Source organism: Vipera ursinii, assembly GCF_947247035.1.
Source record: "Vipera ursinii genome assembly, chromosome: W".
Lineage (NCBI taxonomy): Eukaryota > Metazoa > Chordata > Lepidosauria > Squamata > Viperidae > Vipera > Vipera ursinii.
The window spans coordinates 43,096,134-43,115,676 of record NC_139522.1 but is presented as its reverse complement, the minus strand read 5'-3'; the positions used below and the strand labels follow the sequence as shown (position 1 = coordinate 43,115,676).

At 42.5% G+C, this 19,543-nt stretch overlaps 1 protein-coding gene across 1 annotated transcript in view; it reads left to right on the top strand.

Moving 5' to 3' along the window:
* LOC310648260 (serine/threonine-protein kinase tousled-like 2) overlaps positions 1–19,543 on the top strand; it is a 294,352-nt gene that overhangs the window by 101,087 nt on the left and 173,722 nt on the right. The window contains exon 9 of the mRNA XM_083376011.1: positions 12,399–12,509. Coding sequence (XP_083232137.1) covers positions 12,399–12,509 — 111 coding nt within the window. The remainder of the gene's footprint in view (positions 1–12,398; positions 12,510–19,543) is intronic.

Here is a 19,543-nt window from a genome sequence, read left to right as displayed (position 1 = left end):
AACGCAGCCGTCTACCAGGAGATTTTGGAGCACTTCATGCTTCCTTCCGCAGACGAGCTTTATGGGGATGCTGACTTCATTTTCCAGCAGGACTTGGCACCTGCCCACACTGCCAAAAGCACCAAAACCTGGTTCAATGACCGTGGGATTACTGGCCAGCAAACTTGCCTGACCTGAACCCCATAGAGAATCTATGGGGCATTGCCAAGAGAAAGATGAGAGACATGAGACCGAACAATGCAGAAGAGCTGAAGGCCGCTATTGAAGCATCCTTGTCTTCCATAACACCTCAGCAGTGCCACAGGCTGATAGCTTCCATGCCATGCCGCATTGAGGCAGTAATTGCTGCAAAAGGGGCCCAAACCAAGTACTGAGTACATATGCATGCTTATACTTTTCAGAGGTCCGATATTGTTCTATGTACACTCCTTGTTTTATTGATTGCATGTAATATTCTAATTTTCTGGGATTGTGGATTTGGGGTTTTCATGAGCTGTACGCCATAATCATCACAATTATGACAAATCACGGCTTGAACTATCTTGCTTTGCATGTAATGAGTCTATCTCATATATTAGTTTCCCCTTTTAAGTTGCATTACTGAAATAAATGAACTTTTGCACAATATTCTAATTTTTTGAGTTTCACCTGTATAAGTTTTGCTTATTAATCTTTTGTGGTACTATACCTAATAAAAAAAATTCACGATTAAATACTACATGTTCTCCTAACATTTTTTCTAGCCAAGCATGTATTTTTCCCAATAGGCCTTTACTTTGTCACATGTCCAACAGATATGATAATACGTACCTAAATTATGTTTACATTTCCAATATTTAGCTGATACATTTTTAAACATTTTTGCTAATCTTGCTGGAGGCAAGTGCCATCTATAAAACATTTTATACAGATTTTTTTTATACGCAGTTGACATTGTCAATTTATAATTTCTCTCCCATAATTTTTGCCATTTTTCTAATTCTATATTATAACCAAAGTTTTTCGCCCAACTTATCATTGTCTCTTTAGTTTGTTCACTTTCCATCTCTAATCTGCGTATCTTAGGTTGTTGATATTTCTTCCGGCAATCTTAATTCCAACTTTTGATTCATCTAGCCCTGCCTTTCTCATGATCTGCTCTGCATATAAGTTAAACAGGCAGGGCGACAGTATACAGCCTTGCTGAAGTCCTTTCCCAATTTCGAACCAATCAGTGGTTCCGTGTCCAGTTCTCACTGTTGCTTCTTGGCCCACATATAGGTTTCTCAAGAGAAAAATAAGATGGTCTGGTACACCCATCTCTTTAAGAACTTGCCACAGTTTGTTATGATCCACACAATCAAAGGCTTTAGCATAGTCAATGAAGCAGAAGTAGATGTTTTTCTGGAACTCTCTAGCTTTCTCCATGATCCAGCGTATGTTGGCAATTTGATCTCTAGTTCCTCTGCCTCTTCGAAATCCTGCCTGTACTTCTGGTAGTTCTCGATCCACATACTGCTGGAGTCTAGCTTGTAGGATTTTAAGCATAACTTTACTAGCATGTGAAATGAGTGCAATGGTGCGATAGTTTGAACATTCTTTGGCACTGCCTTTCTTTGGAATTGGAATGTAAACTGATCTTTTCCAATCCTGTGGCCACTGTTGAGTTTTCCAAATTTGCTGGCAAATTGAGTGTAGCACTTTTACTGCATTGTCTTTTAAAGATTTTGAATAGCTCAGCTGGAATACTGTCACCTCCACTAGCTTTGTTGTTGCTCAGCTTTCCTAAGGCCCACTTCACTTCACATTCTAGGATGTGATGATGATGATACCCAGGTTTTTCTTTCCACCCTGAACCAACCCAGTGATGCCCTCGACGTGATGTCCCGTTGCCTGGAGGCGGTTCGGGTCTGGATGGGGAGAAACAGGCTTCGACTTAATCCCGCCAAGACTGAGTGGCTGTGCATATCAGCATCTCGGTTTAATCAGTCTATTCCATCGTTAACTATGGGGGGTGAGGTGTTACCCCCCCCCCCGTAGATAGGGCCCGCAACTTGGGCGTCCTCCTGGACTCACGGCTCAGTTTGGAAGATCATATAGGAGCCGTGGCCAGGGGGGCTTTTGCCCAGGTTTGCCTGGTGCGCCAGTTGCGGCCCTATCTGGACCAAGATGCCCTACGTACAGTCACTCATGCACTTGTGACCTCCCGGATAGACTACTGCAATGCTCTCTACATGGGGCTGCCCTTGAGGACCACTCGGAGGCTTCAGCTGGTGCAGAATGCGGCCGCGAGAGTTGTGATGGGGGTCTCCCGATACTCCCATGTAACGCCTCTTCTCCGCGAGCTGCATTGGCTTCCAGTTGCCCTCCGGGTGAGATTCAAGGTGCTGGTGATGACCTATGAAGTCCTAAATGGCATGGGTCCGGATTATCTTAGGGAGCACCTGCTGCCAGCATCAACTTCCCATTGCTTCTCTCCTTGACTAGTTTCTATCTGTTGCTTCTTGTCCTGCTTTCAGGTGCTTTGGAGAATAGCTTGACTCCCTCTTCTTTGTGGCAGCCCCTGAGATATTGGAACACTGCTATCATGTCAACCCTCACCCTTCTCTTCATTAAACTTCACATACCCAATTCCAGCAACCGTTCCCTATATGTTTTAGCCTCCAGTCCCCCAATCATCTTTGTTGCTCTTCTCTGTACTCTTTCTAGAGTCTCGACATCTTTTTTACATCGTGGTGACCAAAACTGGATGCAGTATTCCAGGTGTGGTCTTACCAAGGCATTGTAAAGTGGTATTAGTACTTCACTTGATCTTGATTCTATCCCTCTGTTAATGCAGCCTAGCACTGTGTTGGCTTTTTTGGCAGCTGCAGCACACTGCTGGCTCATATTTAAGTGATTGTCCACTAGGACTCCGAGATCTCTCTCACAGTTACTACTGTTGAGCAAGGTACCACCTATACTATAGCTGTGCATTTGATTTTTCCTGCCTAAATGTAGAACCTTACTTTTTTCACAACTGAATTTCATTTTGTTAGATAGCGCCCAGTGTTCAAGCCTGTCCAGATCCTCCTGTATTTTAAGCCTATCTTCTGGAATATTAGCTATTCCTGCCAGCTTGGTGTCGTCTGCAAATTTGATGAGTTCCCCATCTATCCCCTCATCCAAATCGTTGATGAAGATGTTGAAGAGCACTGGGCCCAGAACAGAGCCCTGGGGAACCCCACTATACACTTCCTTCCATGTAGATGCAGTTACATTGAGGACCACACGCTGAGTACGGCCTGTCAGCCAGCTACGAATCCATCTGGTGGTGATGCTGTCTAACCCACATTTTTCTATCTTATCAAGTAGTAGGTTGTGATCTACTTTATCAAATGCCTTACTGAAGTCTAAGTAAATTATATCTACAGCATTCCTCTGGTCCACTAGTTTTGTCACTTGGTCAAAAAATGCAATAAGATTTGTCTGGCGTGATCTGTTTTTGACAAACCCATGTTGGCTTTTAGTGATAACTTTGTTTGCATCAAGGTGTTCGCTGATTTGTTGTTTGATTATCTTTTCCAGAATCTTCCCAGGTATTGAGGTCAGGCTGATAGGTCTGTAGTTTCCTGGATCTATTTTTTCCCCATTTTTGAATATGGGAACTACATATTGGGGCAATTTACAATAGAAAAAATATATATTTAAAAACATAAGATTAAAACATAAAAGCAGGGCTTTTTTTCTCATAGAACACTCAGAATGGCGTTCCGGCACCTTTTTTTGCACACACAATAAAAGCTTTTGCACAAGCTATGCTACTCCCTCTATTGGCTTTCAAAAGCCTATTGGCTTTCGAAAGCCAATAGGAATTGCTGCTGAGTGCACCAAAAGACCTGGCTAGCAAACGTTGCACCGGCTAGTTGTCTGCAGCGAAAGCAAGTAGGCAGGAACTTTGCATCCCTCCCTGCTGCCCAACTACACCATCTCAACTAGGTAAGTAAGAGAGGACAAGGAGTGGGAGGTGGGTTCTGCGGAGTCCATGTGCACTCCATTCTTGTGCTCACCCGTGTCAGCCAAGCTGGTGGCCTATCTGGTGCTGGACCTGCGCCACCATTGCCTCGCCCTGCATGCATAAGTGGCCGCCCTGCATCGCCTGGCCCGCACCGCCTCCACTGCCTGCACCGCCTCCACTGCCCGCCCCGCGCAGCCCTGCCATATAGAGCGGGCCCTGCTGCTCCCACAGGACCAGCCGTGCTGGCTCTGGCCCCGGGGGGGAGCCTGCCGCCAACACCCCTCACACCCGTGACCACAGCAGCGCCGCCCCACCCCATCCACCCCCGCCTCCTGCGCCCGCCAAGATGACAGTTCCGCCACTTTTTTTTTTAGAAAAAACACACTGATACCTTGTATTGTTCGAGTTTATTAAGATACCTTCCGGCATCAACCATCTAAAATTTATGCCATTGGCAATCAATTTTGTGGTCAAAAAATGGTACTATCTTTGTGTATCTGCTTTAGGTATCTGCTTTAAGACCACAATTTATTTATTTTTATATTGTATTGGTTCATCTCTAACTTTCCGTAGTACTTCATCTCTTGTTGTCTTCTTTGTAAACCGTACATGTACTTCTCTTGGCATCTTATTTCTTCTTGCATAGCTTGAATTGAAGCGAAATATGTCATCTAACTCAAGTAGAATTTCTCCTCGATCTGCCTTCAAAGTCTCCTCCAGGATGTCAATAATCACCTCCGCTATGTTTTCTTCTCTATCCTCAGGAATGTTTTGAAATCTTAAATAATGTTCCACTTTTTCCATCTCTAAAATCTTAATTGCATGCACTAATTTTTAATTTTCTTGTAGTAACATTTCTATCTTTTTATCATTCTCATCTGTTTTTTCTTCAATTTTGTGTATCTTCTGTTGATTTTTTATTATCATTTGATTCTGAGTTTCAAATTTTCCCTTTATATCCAAAATTTCTTCATTTAATTTCTCCAGTTTACTTTGTGTACTTCTGTGATTTTCTTGCATTTCTAAATGGTTCCTCTCCAAAGTCTCTTGATTCTTTAACATAAGAACTTGAAGAAATTTTAATGAAGTCTGTGTTTCACTTTGAGCAGTACTTAACTTTTCACGTTGCAACATTGCTTCAATAGATCCCTGTGTTGTAGGACTGGATTGTCCTACTGAGGATGCAGAAGAAGTTTTCTTCATGAGTCTAGTAATACTCGATGAAGTCATTTTACAGCTTACAATCTAAAGCCAAAAAACCGTCTGTTTAAATTTAGCCAAATTCAATAGAAGTAGCTTTGAATCTCAATCTCACAACAAGGCAGTCTTATCATTTGCAGGTGTCTTTTGTCAAGGTTAACTTCAGTCAACAACAGTATATCAGAAATTTCATTCTTCTTTCATCCCTAGATGTCCTCCTTGGCTTATTTATCAATGTCCAATATTTTTAACAAAGAGTCTTTCCCCCCTTTATAATTACTCGCCGCTCTTAAATCTTCTGGGGGTCTTTACTTTCCAGCCCTTTCCCATCAGGAGCTCAACATTTATAATCCTCAAGGAGAAGGAAAGAGAAAATCTTGCTCACCCAGCTTCAGCACGCAGTTGAAATTCCGCTATTTTATAGTCCTTTTTCTTCCTGTTGGAGACGACTATGGCTGGTAGATCTTAACAGCCTTTTCCTTCATTTTTCCAGAGGGTCCTACAGTTCGCTCCGATCGCGTGCCCCCTGATCTGAGCTCCTGAAGTATCCCTCCTCCTTCATTGCCCCTCCAGGGCAATGTTCTGACCCTTTAAGGGTCACTACATGAAGAAAAACCAAGCTGGAAAGCTGAACACCGGCTTTTCCCAGTTGTCCCGACGGCTGCCAAACAGGAATTTTCTGACACCCGTGTTCTAATGGGTCCTGTCTTTGAATCTCTGGCAAACTGATCAGTTGAGTTATTGAAACTTAATTGGCTATTACATTGACCAGAAGGCTTTTCAAATTTGGGGGCTTATCTTGAGTTTTGCAGTTTCTAGGCATCCTGACCCGTTTTTCTTATCGACAGTAAATCCTCTTTTTAGTGTGTCTCTGGAGTCCATCATACCTCTAAGAACATAGTTCACATAGTTAGAATGCATATAATGTGCTTCTATTCTTATCTGGATAGAATATCAGAGTTCAGGAAATGTGAACCATTGTTTATAGCCTTTCAAGTAAAGTTAGTGGAGTGTAGAAGTTTCTGTATCTGTTTTTGTGCTTAATTCTCTATCAGCCACAGGAAGCATTATTGTTTACTCTCTTAGAGAAACAGCTGTCTTTTGAGATAATTTTCACTTTTTTCTATTTTTATTTTATAAAAAAAGTTAAAATACAAAACTCCAAATTTTTAACAGAAACAAAAAGAAAGACATTGAAAAAGTGCATTAAAAACACTAACACGGCTTCCGGTTTTACGCAGTAGTGCAGCAGCCAAGGGATTGCAGGGCTTCGCACACTACGGCTGATTTTCTGCCTGTTAGGGGACCTTAAATGGGCCAGAAGTTGCCCTGAAGAGGCGGCAAAGAAGGAAGGAAGTCCCATGGACCACGGAGAGACAGTGGTCGACCCAATCAGTCCGGGAAAAGCCTTCCAGAAACCAACAGGAGAAAGGGTAGCCTACTTCAGAGTCTAGCCGAAGCTACAAGCAACTGAAGCCCAAAAGCACTATTTTAAGTTGATTGTAAACAACGTGCTTGGATCTGGGTAAGAACATCGATTTTCTCTATTCTAAATATTAACTAATTTCCTGGAAAAAAAACCCAAGAAGAAAAAAACCTCTGAAAGTGAGTAGTGGGACCTTTGCTCCACCCTTCTGCAGACAGAAGCGGCAAATTAAAATTTTTATGGGGGAGAAATATACTGAAATGAAATGAATATAATACCTAAATCTGGATAAGTTTGTTATTTGTCTAAAATCTCTTAAGATCTTCATTTTAAACTATGAAAATAGAAGATAACTCTTTATTTTGAAAACAGAAAAAAATGAATTGGTGCTAACATCTAGTGGTGGATGAAAATTACAGTAGTTGCTCTAATACAAGACTAAAGCCTGAGAAAAGTTAATGTGTTCTTATGACATTCAAAGTTCTAATAATAGAGAACAGCTGTGACAAAAAAACCTCTTTGGGCTACATACATAACAAGAACTATATTTTTTTTAAAAAAAGTCTGACGTTTCTGGATTACAAATATTAACTGTGACTCTAAAGCTGTTTGCAGAGAAAGGAAAACCTTGATTTTTGGCTATTATGGAAAATCAAAGATCTGCAGAAAGAATGTATAAAAAAACAACAAATACTTTCCAGGAGGAGATGTATGAGATGTTGCAACTAATTCAAACAATGATCTTAAACCACGAGGAAATTAAAAATAATTTTGAAAGTATAAATGAACCCATCTCCAATTTGACTTCATGGCAAAAGAACTCTCAGAGGATAATAATGAAGAGGGAGCAGATAAAGCAGATAACTGAATATAAATTAGAGGAAAGAGATTTAAAGATGGAACCTAATAATATAAGGAAGTATGACTTGACTCAAGTGCAAAAGGACTTACAAGAAACATTGGGCATGGAAAAGATAATTTGTACTCTAAGACCACAAAATAAATCTGAGGATAAGAAAAAAGATTTGACAAAATGGATTGCAGAGCTGTCGGGAGTACCACAAGAAATGGGGAGACAAGGGATGATGAGAGAAACTAAGAGAGAAAGAAAAGACAGGATCTTCAATGAATATGAAGGGGCAAAATCTTTTTATAAAAACATGTTGCTTGATTTGCCTCTTCTATCTACAGCAACATTTGCAGGATTATAGAAAGACTCTTTGATTCAACGGAATATATTGATTGGGAAAGATGTTTGGCAAAAGAAGATGGCTAAAGTGAGAATTGAGGAATTACTATAGATGATGGGATGTATCAGAGGGAATATTTAAAAATTAAACACTTGTTTGAATATGGTTGAAGAAATATAAAGATTTTAGCTTAAGAGGGATGAACCCCCCAAGTAATATAGTATTCTTTCTTTTCTCTTTTGTTTTTACTTTGGTTTTTGATATGAGAAATATAAAAATGTTTGGGATGGTCAATATAAAGGAAATGTTTTAGATATTTAAATGTAATTGACTTTAAGAAAATTCCAACGGATAATTTTAAAAAATGTTTTGAATAGAGTTAAAAGATTAGATGATTGGATTTATTCAATGGAACATCTAAAGATTAAACATGTTTAATTATGGGTAAAAACAGAAAATTTTTGGAAATTGTATATTAGTTTAGAGGGATATGTATTTTAAGTAGTATATTATTTTCTTATTCTTTTCTCTCTTTTTTCTCCTATTTTTTCTTTTTTTTACTTTTTAAGACATGAGAAATGTAAAAGTGTTGGGATGACCTGTACAAGGAAAATAGATTTAAATACTTAAATGTTATTAAGCTTGAGAAAACCTTAACCAGTAAGAATGTTTTGAACATTGTAGGGAAAACAAATTTAAATAAGAATTGTAAGCAGGATTTATGATGAGGCAGCCAAGATGACCAGATAGAAAAGAAGCATGATATTGATGTGATTCTTATTCGTAGAAATTTAGAAAAATCTTTATATTTAATTGTTACCTATCAATCTAATAAGAATTGTATCAATTCAAAGTTGGCAAAGAGAATATTATTGGAAGAAGAGAAAAATCAAGCAAAGCTATTATGTGGACTTTGGAATATAGAAACTGATTGTTAGTGATTACTTTGCAAATATAACCCCAGACAACATACTGTTTACCAAATATTAAGGTGTTTATGTTAAAAAAATCAATAAATTATATTAAAAAACACTAAAACATATACACATATTATCCCCCCAGTTTAATACTGATAAATACATTACAACAATATTCATTTCCCACCCCTCGTGAAACAGATCCCCAAATTTTTTAAACTAGTAATTCTATTTGCAGATGATTAACCTGTCATCTATCTACTATATTAATGACAAACTAGTTAACAGGTAAAACAACAATAAAAAAACCAAGATTAAATTTTCAAAACCCTCTGTTAACAAACTGTTACTGTAATCAAGTCATAGAACGTTTACCACAGCTTCTTATCTATCCCAAATTGTCCCAACAGTTAATACTGATTGGTCCTGGATCAAATAGCCACATTTGTTTCTTAACACCAACTCTAATCAATTGTTGTCTGGTTAAATATACTAAGGCCATTCTCCAAATTTTATCTATCTTCCCAAGAGAGTCCAAATGAAGTTGTTTTCCAGTTAAGTATGATAAATCCATTCCCTAATCTTCTTCAGTCCTCTTAGGGGAAACCAATTTATCATTTCTCCACTCAGTGTTCTGTTGTAAAGGAATGCAGGCTTGAACTTCAGGAAGGCATATGCAATCCACTCAGTTCTAAGTGTGTAAGATCCATATGTCTTTCAGTCTCACCGAATCTTCTGCTTTCAAATCAAATTCCTTTCGTGAATCTGATTTATCTACAGTTACTTGTATCTGAATATTTTTCTCAAGCGTTATCATTACATCAAACTTTTTAAAAAAGCTTTCAACTAGGGATTGTATATTGCCAAATGGTCTTTTTTCAGATGCCAGCCACATTTGCTTGTCTGTAATCTAATACATTGTTGCTCTGAGTAACTTAGCAATGGTAGATAAGAGAGCACAGAAAACAGAGAACATTGAAGTAATATTTCTCAGAGTAAAAAAAAATAGTGAAGCAGAAAAGATATTTTGTGGATATTTTGATTCAAAATTAAAGAAAATTTAAAAAAAAAACTCTGAAGTTTTGCAAATTAATACAATGCAAAATCCCTGTGGTGAGAGTCCAGTATAGCTATAAATCAAGTGAAAACACTTTCACCACCCAGGAACATGCCGTGTTTTTTTTACGGAAAAGCAAAAGTTATTCAGAACAACAACAAAAACAAAAGGAAAAAAAAACAGGCAAAGTCCAGCAGGGGGTTAAAATAGATGAGCATTCAATCAGCCGGTCAACTTTTAAAGATAAAGAGCAAAGTGAAACAGAAGCTTCAAAAAGTGAAGTTAAAACCCAGGCATCCTTAGGAAAACGAACTGCCAAGAGGAAAGATAGGTGACTGGTGACTTTTTGACTACTCTCACAGGGAACTGCAATCTTCAAGATTCCTCTTTCCGGGTGGGTCCATGACTGTCGGAAAGCCGTCTTGGGTTATTCCTAAGTGCTCCCATTCAAATCCAGGGAGCAGCACTGCCAAAGAACCAGCTTTGGCAGCAAAATCAGCAGATCGTTGGCAAGAGAAAGAAAAGTTCCTACTGTTCAGCAGCCATCTTAGGGGAGGAGGCTTTTGAGATAATTTTCCTGATCAAAAGTGGTTTTGGTATGTGAAGTCAACATTTACTTCAGAAATGCACACTTTTTGTAGTCTGTATAAAATTGGTAAATTAAGTTCAGCAGTAACATTTGGCTTACTTCCTGCAAAGAACACTAAAGCAGAAATACTGATCTTTGGTAGGCATCTCTTTGGTCTACTGTTCTGATATACCCCAAAATATAAAATACTGTCTGTGATGCTCAAGAAAATGTGGAAATTTTGGATTTCTATATACTATAAAACACTCATGTCTCTTTGACTATAACCTTGAATTGGGTGAAACAATGCATCATAGACCAACAATTTTTTGAACCAAGGTACCTCAAATGAGCTAAGTTACAGAATGCATCCAAAATCTGAGACCCACGATTCCCATGGTATTGAAATTTGACAAATTTGTGGCTGCTTCATTGCTGCTGCAGTGCCATGCCACCACATTGCCATCCATAGGTTCAATAGACAGGTCCCACCCTAGCCCTTCAGAGGCCAGGTAGACAAGTCCTACCGTTGGCTGTCAGAGGGTGGTCAGCTGCAGTCAAACCAGCAGGAAGTGGAAAGTCGCCTCCACTGCTTTTTTGCTCTTGGTCATTCTGTTCCTCTGTATAGGTAGGGAACTATCTCTGAAATGGCCCAACAGGTTATATGTTGTCTAGTAGCATCTAAAACTGTTCTCTGAACCTCACAAAAAGCATGTAAACCCACCACTCCTCTTCTAGAATCAGATTTTAAAATGGGGAGGGGTGCTATATTTTTATTTCTCTGATTTAAGTGCTTCAGTCTTAAAAGTCTAAGCAGTTATGCTATTGCTATGGAAGAGGAATATTAACAAGGCATTATGGGCTGATCTGGATATTTATCTTGGGTATTTTTTCCTTCAGTGTTGCCAGTAATGGTTTTTAAATGTATGTCTTCTGGTTTCTTTTAGAGTTTATAGTTGTTAAATATAAATCTATCTAAAGGAAATAATAGTGCTGGGTTGAGAGGCTGTATTGATTCTCCAGTCCAGGATGGGAGCCAAGATGGCTCTTCAGTCTGGAGAGGCAATTACAAAATGGACCTTTCCTACTTGCTCTAGAACAGGGCTTTTCAACCAGTGGTACGGGTACCACCTGTGGTACATTGGCACCTGGCAGGTGGTACATGACATCCTAGAAAAATGGTAGCGGGGCAGGGGAATGGGCTGAACCGGTGGCAGCATTGTACAAGCCTGAGAGAGAGACGGCTGAAGCTACAGGGCTGTCAGGGCTCAGCGGAAGCACCAGGAACAGCGCCAGGCTGCAGCTGGAGCTCAGACCTGATCCTGGTGCTTCTGCTGAGCCCAGAAGAAGCGCCGATCAGCTGGAATGTTGCAGCATCTCCAGGGTCTTGTGATTTACATTCAGATGCTTGGCAACTGATTCATATTTATGACGGTCACAGTGTCCCAGGGTCATGTGAAGTGACCAAAACCTGCTGCAACCACCCAGCAGAGGGAGGGAAATAAAAACCAAACACCACACCCCACCCCACCCCACCCCCAAAGCCAATCGTCAACAGAAATGCTCACAACAATGAAAACCTTGGACAGGAGGAAGAGGGCTGTCGGGCAGGCGGGCAGGCAGGTGTCTTGCTTGGCTGTGGCTTGGGGGGCACTTTTTTCAGTGCCATTGTAACTTCGAACAGTTAAGCGAACTGTTGTAAGTCGAGGACTACCTGTACTTCATCACTTTTTTCCGTTTTTTTTTTTTTTTTGGTCTTCAAGTTTTTGACACCTTGCTAGGTGACTGGTGGTGCTCGGATGTTGCCATAGTCTAAAAGTGGTACAATGGGTGAAAAGGTTGAAAAGCCCTGCTCTAGGAGGTATAAATCTCCTCCTTGAGATTCAAACAACTGAAGTAAATGGTAAATCCAAATTTATTGCTTGTGTGCATGAGTATGCTTTTTGTTGCATTTGGTAACTCTGATAGCTTTAATTTTTTTTCCTCATCAGTACAAGATATGGAATTGTAACTAATGGTGAATAGTTTCTGTTTTGTTCACCTGCTTTGTATTATTATTTTCAGGCAAACTGTGACTTAAGACGACAGGTCGATGAACAACAGAAAGTGCTTGAGAAGTACAAAGAACGGTTAAATAGGTGTGTAACAATGAGCAAGAAGCTACTTATAGAAAAGGTGAGTTATAACCAGCTCAATTTGTTTTGAATGTTATATTCCCATACCCTGCATAATTGGGTACCCTTAATTGTTTCAGATAATTACTGTAGTAATAACAAAAATAATAGACCACATAGTTGGATCATTAAATGTTTGAATATAACTGGTGTAGTCCTCAACTTACAACCATTTGTTTGGTGACAGTTTGAAGTTACAACAGCACTGAAAAAAGTGACTTATGACTGTTTTTCACACTTACTACCATTGCAGAATCCCCATGGTCACATGATCAAACTTTGGAAACTTGGCACCTGGCTCATATTTATAACGGTTGCATTGTCCTGGGGTCATGTGATCACCTTTTGCGACCATCTGACAAGCAAAGTCAATAGGGAACCCATATTCATTTTACAACTGTGTTACTAACTTAACAACTGAAATGATTCATTTAACAACTGTGGCAAGAAAGGTCGTAAAATGGGGCAAAACTCACTTAACTGTCTTGCTTAGCAATGGCAATTTTGGTCTCAATTGTGGTTGTAAGTCAAGGACTACCTGTAGAATGTGTATAGAAAAAAATAAGCAGTAGAGAACAAAATTGGTGGCTGGAAATGAATTAGGAGAGGCATCTTCCAGAGTGACTCCTTTATTATTTGTCATTGCTGTGTTCCAGCTTTCAGTGATTTTGAAGAAAACAAATAATAATAATAATAATAATAATAATAATAATAATAATAATAATAATAATAATAATAATAATAATAATAATAATTTTATTTGTATACCGCCCTTCTCCCGAAGGACTCAGGGCGGTGAACAGGGCAAACATATAAAAATACAAGAATACAAATATTAAAAGAGATTAAACAAGGTGCCCAGAAACTAACAACAATAGGTTAAAATACATTAAAACAATATTAAAATCCAAACCCATCACCCATCAGGCCAGGCCGGCTTGTTCGAACAAGTAGGTCTTCAGATCGCGTCGGAAGGAGCGAAGGTCGGGCACCATCCGGAGCTCAACCGGCAAACGGTTCCACAAATCCGGCGCGCCCACAGAGAAGGACCTCCCCCTGGGGGCCACCAGACGACATTCTCTGACCGGTGGCACCCTGAGGAGGCCCTCTCTGTGGGAGCGCACAGGGAGGAGGGAAGTTGATGCCGGCAGCAGGTGATCCCTAAGGTATGCCGGACCCATGCAATGTAGGGCTTTAAAGACCATCACCAGCACCTTGAATCTCACCCGGAAGACAACTGGGAGCCAATGCAGCTCACGGAGCAGAGGTGTAACATGGGAGTATCGGGAGACTCCCAACACGACTCTCGCGGCTGCATTCTGTACCAGTTGGAGACTCCGAGTGGTCCTGAAGGGCAGCCCCATGTAGAGAGCATTGCAGTAGTCTAAACGAGAGGTCACGAGCGCATCAGTGACCGTACGCAGGGCATCCCGGTCTAGATAGGGTCGCAACTGGCGCACCAGGCGAACCTGGGCGAAGGCTCCCCTAGTCACAGTTACTATATGGTCTTCTAAAGAAAGCTGTGAATCTAGGAGGACTCCCAAGTTGCGGGCCCTATCTATGGGGGGTAATAACTCACCCCCCCATAGAAAGAGATGGAATATTCTAAATATCCCGAGATGCCGATACGCACAGCCACTCAGTCTTGTCAGGGTTGAGTCGAAGCCTGTTCCTCCCCATCCAGACCTGAACCGCCTCCAGGCAACAGGACATCACGTCGAGGGCATCACTGGGGTGGTTTGGGGTCAAAATAAAAAGCTGGGTATCATCAGCATACTGATGATACCCAACTCCAAAGCCACGAATGATCTCACCCAGCGGTTTCATGTAGATGTTGAACAGGAGAGGCGAGAGGACCGACCCCTGAGGAACTCCACAAGCGAGAGGCCTCGAGGTCGACCTCTGCCCCCCTGCCCACACTGACTGAGAACGTCCCAGGAGATAGGAGGAGAACCACTGAAGAACTGTGCCTCCCACTCCCAATCCCCTGAGACGCCGCAGCAGGATACCATGGTCGATGGTATCGAAAGCCGCTGAGAGGTCTAATAGGACTAGGACAGAGGAATATCCCCTGTCCCGAGCCCTCCAGAAATCATTCACCAGAGCGACCAATGCCGTCTCTGTGCTGTACCCGGGCCTGAAACCCGATTGGTGAGGGTCTAGATAATCCGCTTCATCCAGAACCAGAGGAAGCTGATGCGCCACCACACTCTCAACAACCTTCGCAAGAAAGTGAAGGTTGGAGACCGGACGAAAGTTATTCAACACAGCTGGGTCCAAGGCAGGCTTCTTGAGGAGAGGTCTCACCACCGCCTCCTTCAAGACGGCGGGGAAACTACCCTCTCTCAAAGAGGAAGATATAACCGCCGGGAACCAGCCTCGTTTCCCCTCCCGAGCCGCATAAACCACCCAGGAAGGGCACGGGTCCAATAAACATGTGGTGGAGCTCAGCCTCCCCATAATCCTGTCCACTTCCTCCGGAGTCACAGGATCGAACTCCTCCCAGATAACATCGACAAGACCGCCCGTGTCCTGATCGTCAGACTCTGCCCAGTCGGAGTCCAAACCGGTCCGAATCCGAGCGATTTTATCCGACAGATGTTGACTAAACTCCTCGGCACAACCCTGCAAGGTTCCTCCCTCACCTCCTGATTAAGGAGGGAGCGGGTCACCCTAAACAGAGCGGCCGGGCGATTATCTGCGGACGCGATAAGGGTAGCAAAGTAATTAGACCTCGCCACCCTTATCGCTACGAGATAAGACCTAATACAGGTTCTTAGTCGCAATCGGTCGGATTCGGATCGGCTGGATCTCCAACAGCTCTCTAGGCCCCGTCTCCGATGCTTCATCTCCCGGAGCTCCGCGGAAAACCATGGAGCCCGCTGGGATCTGCACCGGGTCAGGGGCCGCAAGGGTACAACCCGGTCAAGTGCCTCCGTGGCTGCCCTTTCCCAGGCTTCCACTAAGGCATCCGCCGAGCTGTGAGCAAAGGAGGCAGGTGGGGACCCCAGCGCTGCCTGGAACCTCTCAGGGTCCATTAAGCGCTTGGGGCGGAACCATCTAGTTGGCTCCACACACCCACGGCGGGGATTGGCAAAACGGAAGACCAGTCGCAGGAGATGATGATCGGTCCATGACAGGGGCATAACAATTGGAGAGCCCCCACCAAGATCATCTAACCACCGTCCAGATAGAAAAACCAAATCAAGGGTGTGGCCTCCCATATGAGTCGGCCCATGAATTACTTGCGTCAGGTCCATGGCCGTCATGGAAGCCATGAATTCCCGAGCTAACTCAGATGATCCTCCCAGGGATGGTAGATTGAAGTCACCCAAAACCATAAGTTTGGGGAACTCAATCACCAGCCCTGAGAGGATATCGAGAAGCTCAGGCAGGGCTGCTGCCGTGCGACTAGGCGAAAAGTACACCAGCAGCAAGCCCAACTGCGCCCTAGGACCACATCTCAGGAGGAGAGATTCACACCCGACTATCTGGAGAACGGTGGCCTCCTGCGGACACAAGGTCTCCCTCATAACCACCGCCACTCCCCCGCCCCTACCCTGAGCCCAAGGCCGGTGCAGCACCCGGAAACCTGGTGGGCAAAGATCAACCAGGGGGATACCACCCTCTGGGCCCAACCAAGTCTCCGTGATGCAAGCCAAGTCCGCATGCTCACCCTCAACCAGATCCCGGATGAGAGGAGCCTTGTTGACAACGGACCTGGCATTCAAGTACACCAGCCGGAGCTCAGGTGGCTGCACATCCTCGCTCCCGGGACCTCGGGGCGAAAGCAGAGAGTCGGAGCGCCTCACCGCTTGTAAATCTTGACTATCAAACAGCAAAAAATGCTAATAAAATTTCACACTTGCTTTATATGGATGATCTGAAACTATCAAAAATCAGAAATCAAAATCCAGTTATTGCTAAATACTGTAAGAATTTTTAGCACTGATATTGCAGTTGGAATTTGGCCTAGAGAAGAGTGCTACAGCAGAAATTGGGGTAAAATCACAAATAGTAATGGAATTGAAATGTTGAATGGTCAAACCATCGGGAACCACCAGGATGAAGCCTAAAAATATCTGGTCATTTTACAGTTGGATAACACCAAGCATGGACAAGTTAAAATGTGATTAGTAAAGAATACATCCAAAGAGTAAAAAAAATCACCAAAGACAAAATTGAACGGTGGAAACACAATCAAAGGCATGAACACCTGTGTCATACCTGTGATACAATATCTACTGGAATAATTAACTGGACACAAGCTGAAGTGGACAGTTTGGACTGCAATACAAAAAAACCCTGATGACTATTCACTATGCATTACATCCCCATAGTGATATTGATAGAGTATATCCGCCAATTATGTAAAAGTCAAGAATAAGCATTGATGCAAGATAAAAATTGGAACTTACTGAATGTACAAGAAACAAAACATGAATATTGAAATAATGCAATAAAAATACAAACAGAATGTTGGCAAGGAAAACCATTACATGATCAATTTTTTGCAAATGATTGAGGGGAAAGTGGATAAAGATAAAACCTCACAGTGGCTTACAACTGGAGTGTTAAACTGAAAGCCTAATTTTGGAACATAAGAGTTGAAAAAGTAGTTGAAAATTAGTAGGTTATATTGTGGAATTTTCAAATACAAACTGATAATGTCTTGCCTCATATAACACACCAGATTTAACTGTGGTTTAAAAGATGAAAGTGTGAAGTAGAATAGAAGACAAAGAATTAGAGAAGATCACAAAGTATTAAGATCTGAAAATCAATGTTAAAAGATTATGGCATAAATTGACTGTGGTGATCCTAGTGATTTTCGGCACACTCACTTCACTGACACCAAAAACTCTTGCAATGACTTAGAAAATCTGCATGTTGACAGCATTTTCCATCTGTCAATTACAAAAAGCCATACTGCTTGGATTCACACATATACTGCACCAATACATTATAACATCCTAGGTTCTTGGGAAGAACTTAGTGTGTATGAAGACCAACATCAGCTAAAGAACTAGCAGCTGCGATTTCACATTGTTGTGTATATAATAATATTGTGGGATCAGAGGGGGAAGAGGTTGCCCTCTCTGAAATATGCCCAGCTGGGTTTAGGGTCTGGCACCATCCAAGAACCCAAGGCAGGGGAGGAAGGGTAGCAGTTGTCATCTGGGAATCTCTGGTAGCCATCAGGGGCTCTGTTCTACAAGTTGCCGGTTGTGAGACCTTGTTCCTGAAGTTAGGCTCACAGAAGCAGTTTGAATTGTTGCTATTGTACCAGCATCCCTTCTGCATAACAACTTCTCTGCCTGAGCTGCTGGAAGCTGTCTCAGGGTTGGTGGTGGAGTTCCCCACACTTATGGTGGTGGGAGACTTCAACTTGCTGTCCCTGGGGCTGACCTCCAACGTGGCTGGAGTTTGTTTGTTTGTTTATTAAATTTGTTTGCCGCCCATCTCTCTGCAAGGAGACTCTGGGTGGCTTACAAACATCAAAACAAAACCATAAATATATATATACCAATATATAAAATCACAATGAAAATACAGATTATATAACTAAGACTAAAAGATGGGGAGGAAAGGAGCAGAATGTACCGGGGGGGGGGGAAGGTGGGAGCTGTTATTAGTCGATCAACCCCCTCCAGTGTGGTGCTCCCCCATTAGGTCCCCAAGACAACTGGCAGAGCCAGATCTTCAGGCTCTTGCAGAAGGTCATGATGGAACCAATCTCACCTCAGGGGCAAGATGTTCCAAACGGCTGGGGCCATAGCAGAGAAGGCTCTTCTCCTGGACTCCGTCAGCTGGAATTCCTTGACTGATGGGATCCACAGCATGCCGCCTCTGCTGGCATGGGTGGGGTGGGCCAGTCCCATAGGGGGTGAGATGTTTCCTCAAGTAACCTGGACCCTTGCCATGTAGGGCTTTATAGGTAATAACCAACACCTTGAATTGCACCCAGAAGCAAAACGCAGCTCACAGAGCAGTAGTGTAACATAGGTCACCCTAGGGACCCAAGAACTGCCCATGCTGCCACACTCTGCACCAATTGAAGCCTCCAATTGCTCTTCAAGGGTAGTCTCATGTAGAGCACATTTCAGTAGTCCAGTTGTGAGATGACCAGGACTTGAATGACTGAGCGTAGGGACTCGTGATCCAGGAAAGACTGCAACTGTTGTACAACCCGAAGTCATGCAAAGGCTGTTCTAGCTGCAATTGCCACATGCTCTTTGGGCAGGAGTCAGTCCCAATTAGTGTTGATCAGGAGTGAGAGGTCCAGGTCATGGCCCCTGCTTTGTGGGGTGCTGCAGAGCTCAATGCTTTCTCTGCTCCTTTTAAACATCTACATGAAACTGCTGAGTTGAGTGAGATCATCCGTCACTATGGGATGAGATATCACCAGTATGCTGATGATGCCCAGTTGTACATCTCCATCCCGGGTAAAGTGACTGATGCCATGGACATTCTTTTGCAGTGCCTAGAGGCTGTGGGGGCCTGGATGGGGGAGAACAGACTTCAACTGAACCCTGGCTAAGATGGCGTGGCTGTGTGTAAGGGGCACCTTTGCATCTGGGATTTTATCAACTTTGGTCATGGGTGGGATTGCACTACCGCAGAAAGCCCCAGTGCATAATCTGGGGGTCCTTCTAGAGTCATGGCTCCTGTTCAAAGAGGAGCAGTCTTTGCTCAACTTCATGTTGTGCACCAGTTATGCCCTTTCCTGGATTAGGAGGCTCTCCGCTCAGTCATTCATGCCCTGGTCATCTCCCATTTATATTATTACAATGCGCTCTATGTGGAGCTACCCTTGGAAAGTATCTGGGAGCTTCAGCTGGTACAAAATTTATTTATTTTTTATTTTAATTCCATTTATATCCCGCCCTTCTCCAAAGACTCAGGGCGGCTTACAAGCTTAGCAGTAGCCTTCATTCTATGTATATGCCTGCTTATTAGGGCTTTCACACACACACCCAAGCGGCATTATTACAAAGTCAGCTTAATTGCCCCCAACAATCTGGGTCCTCATTT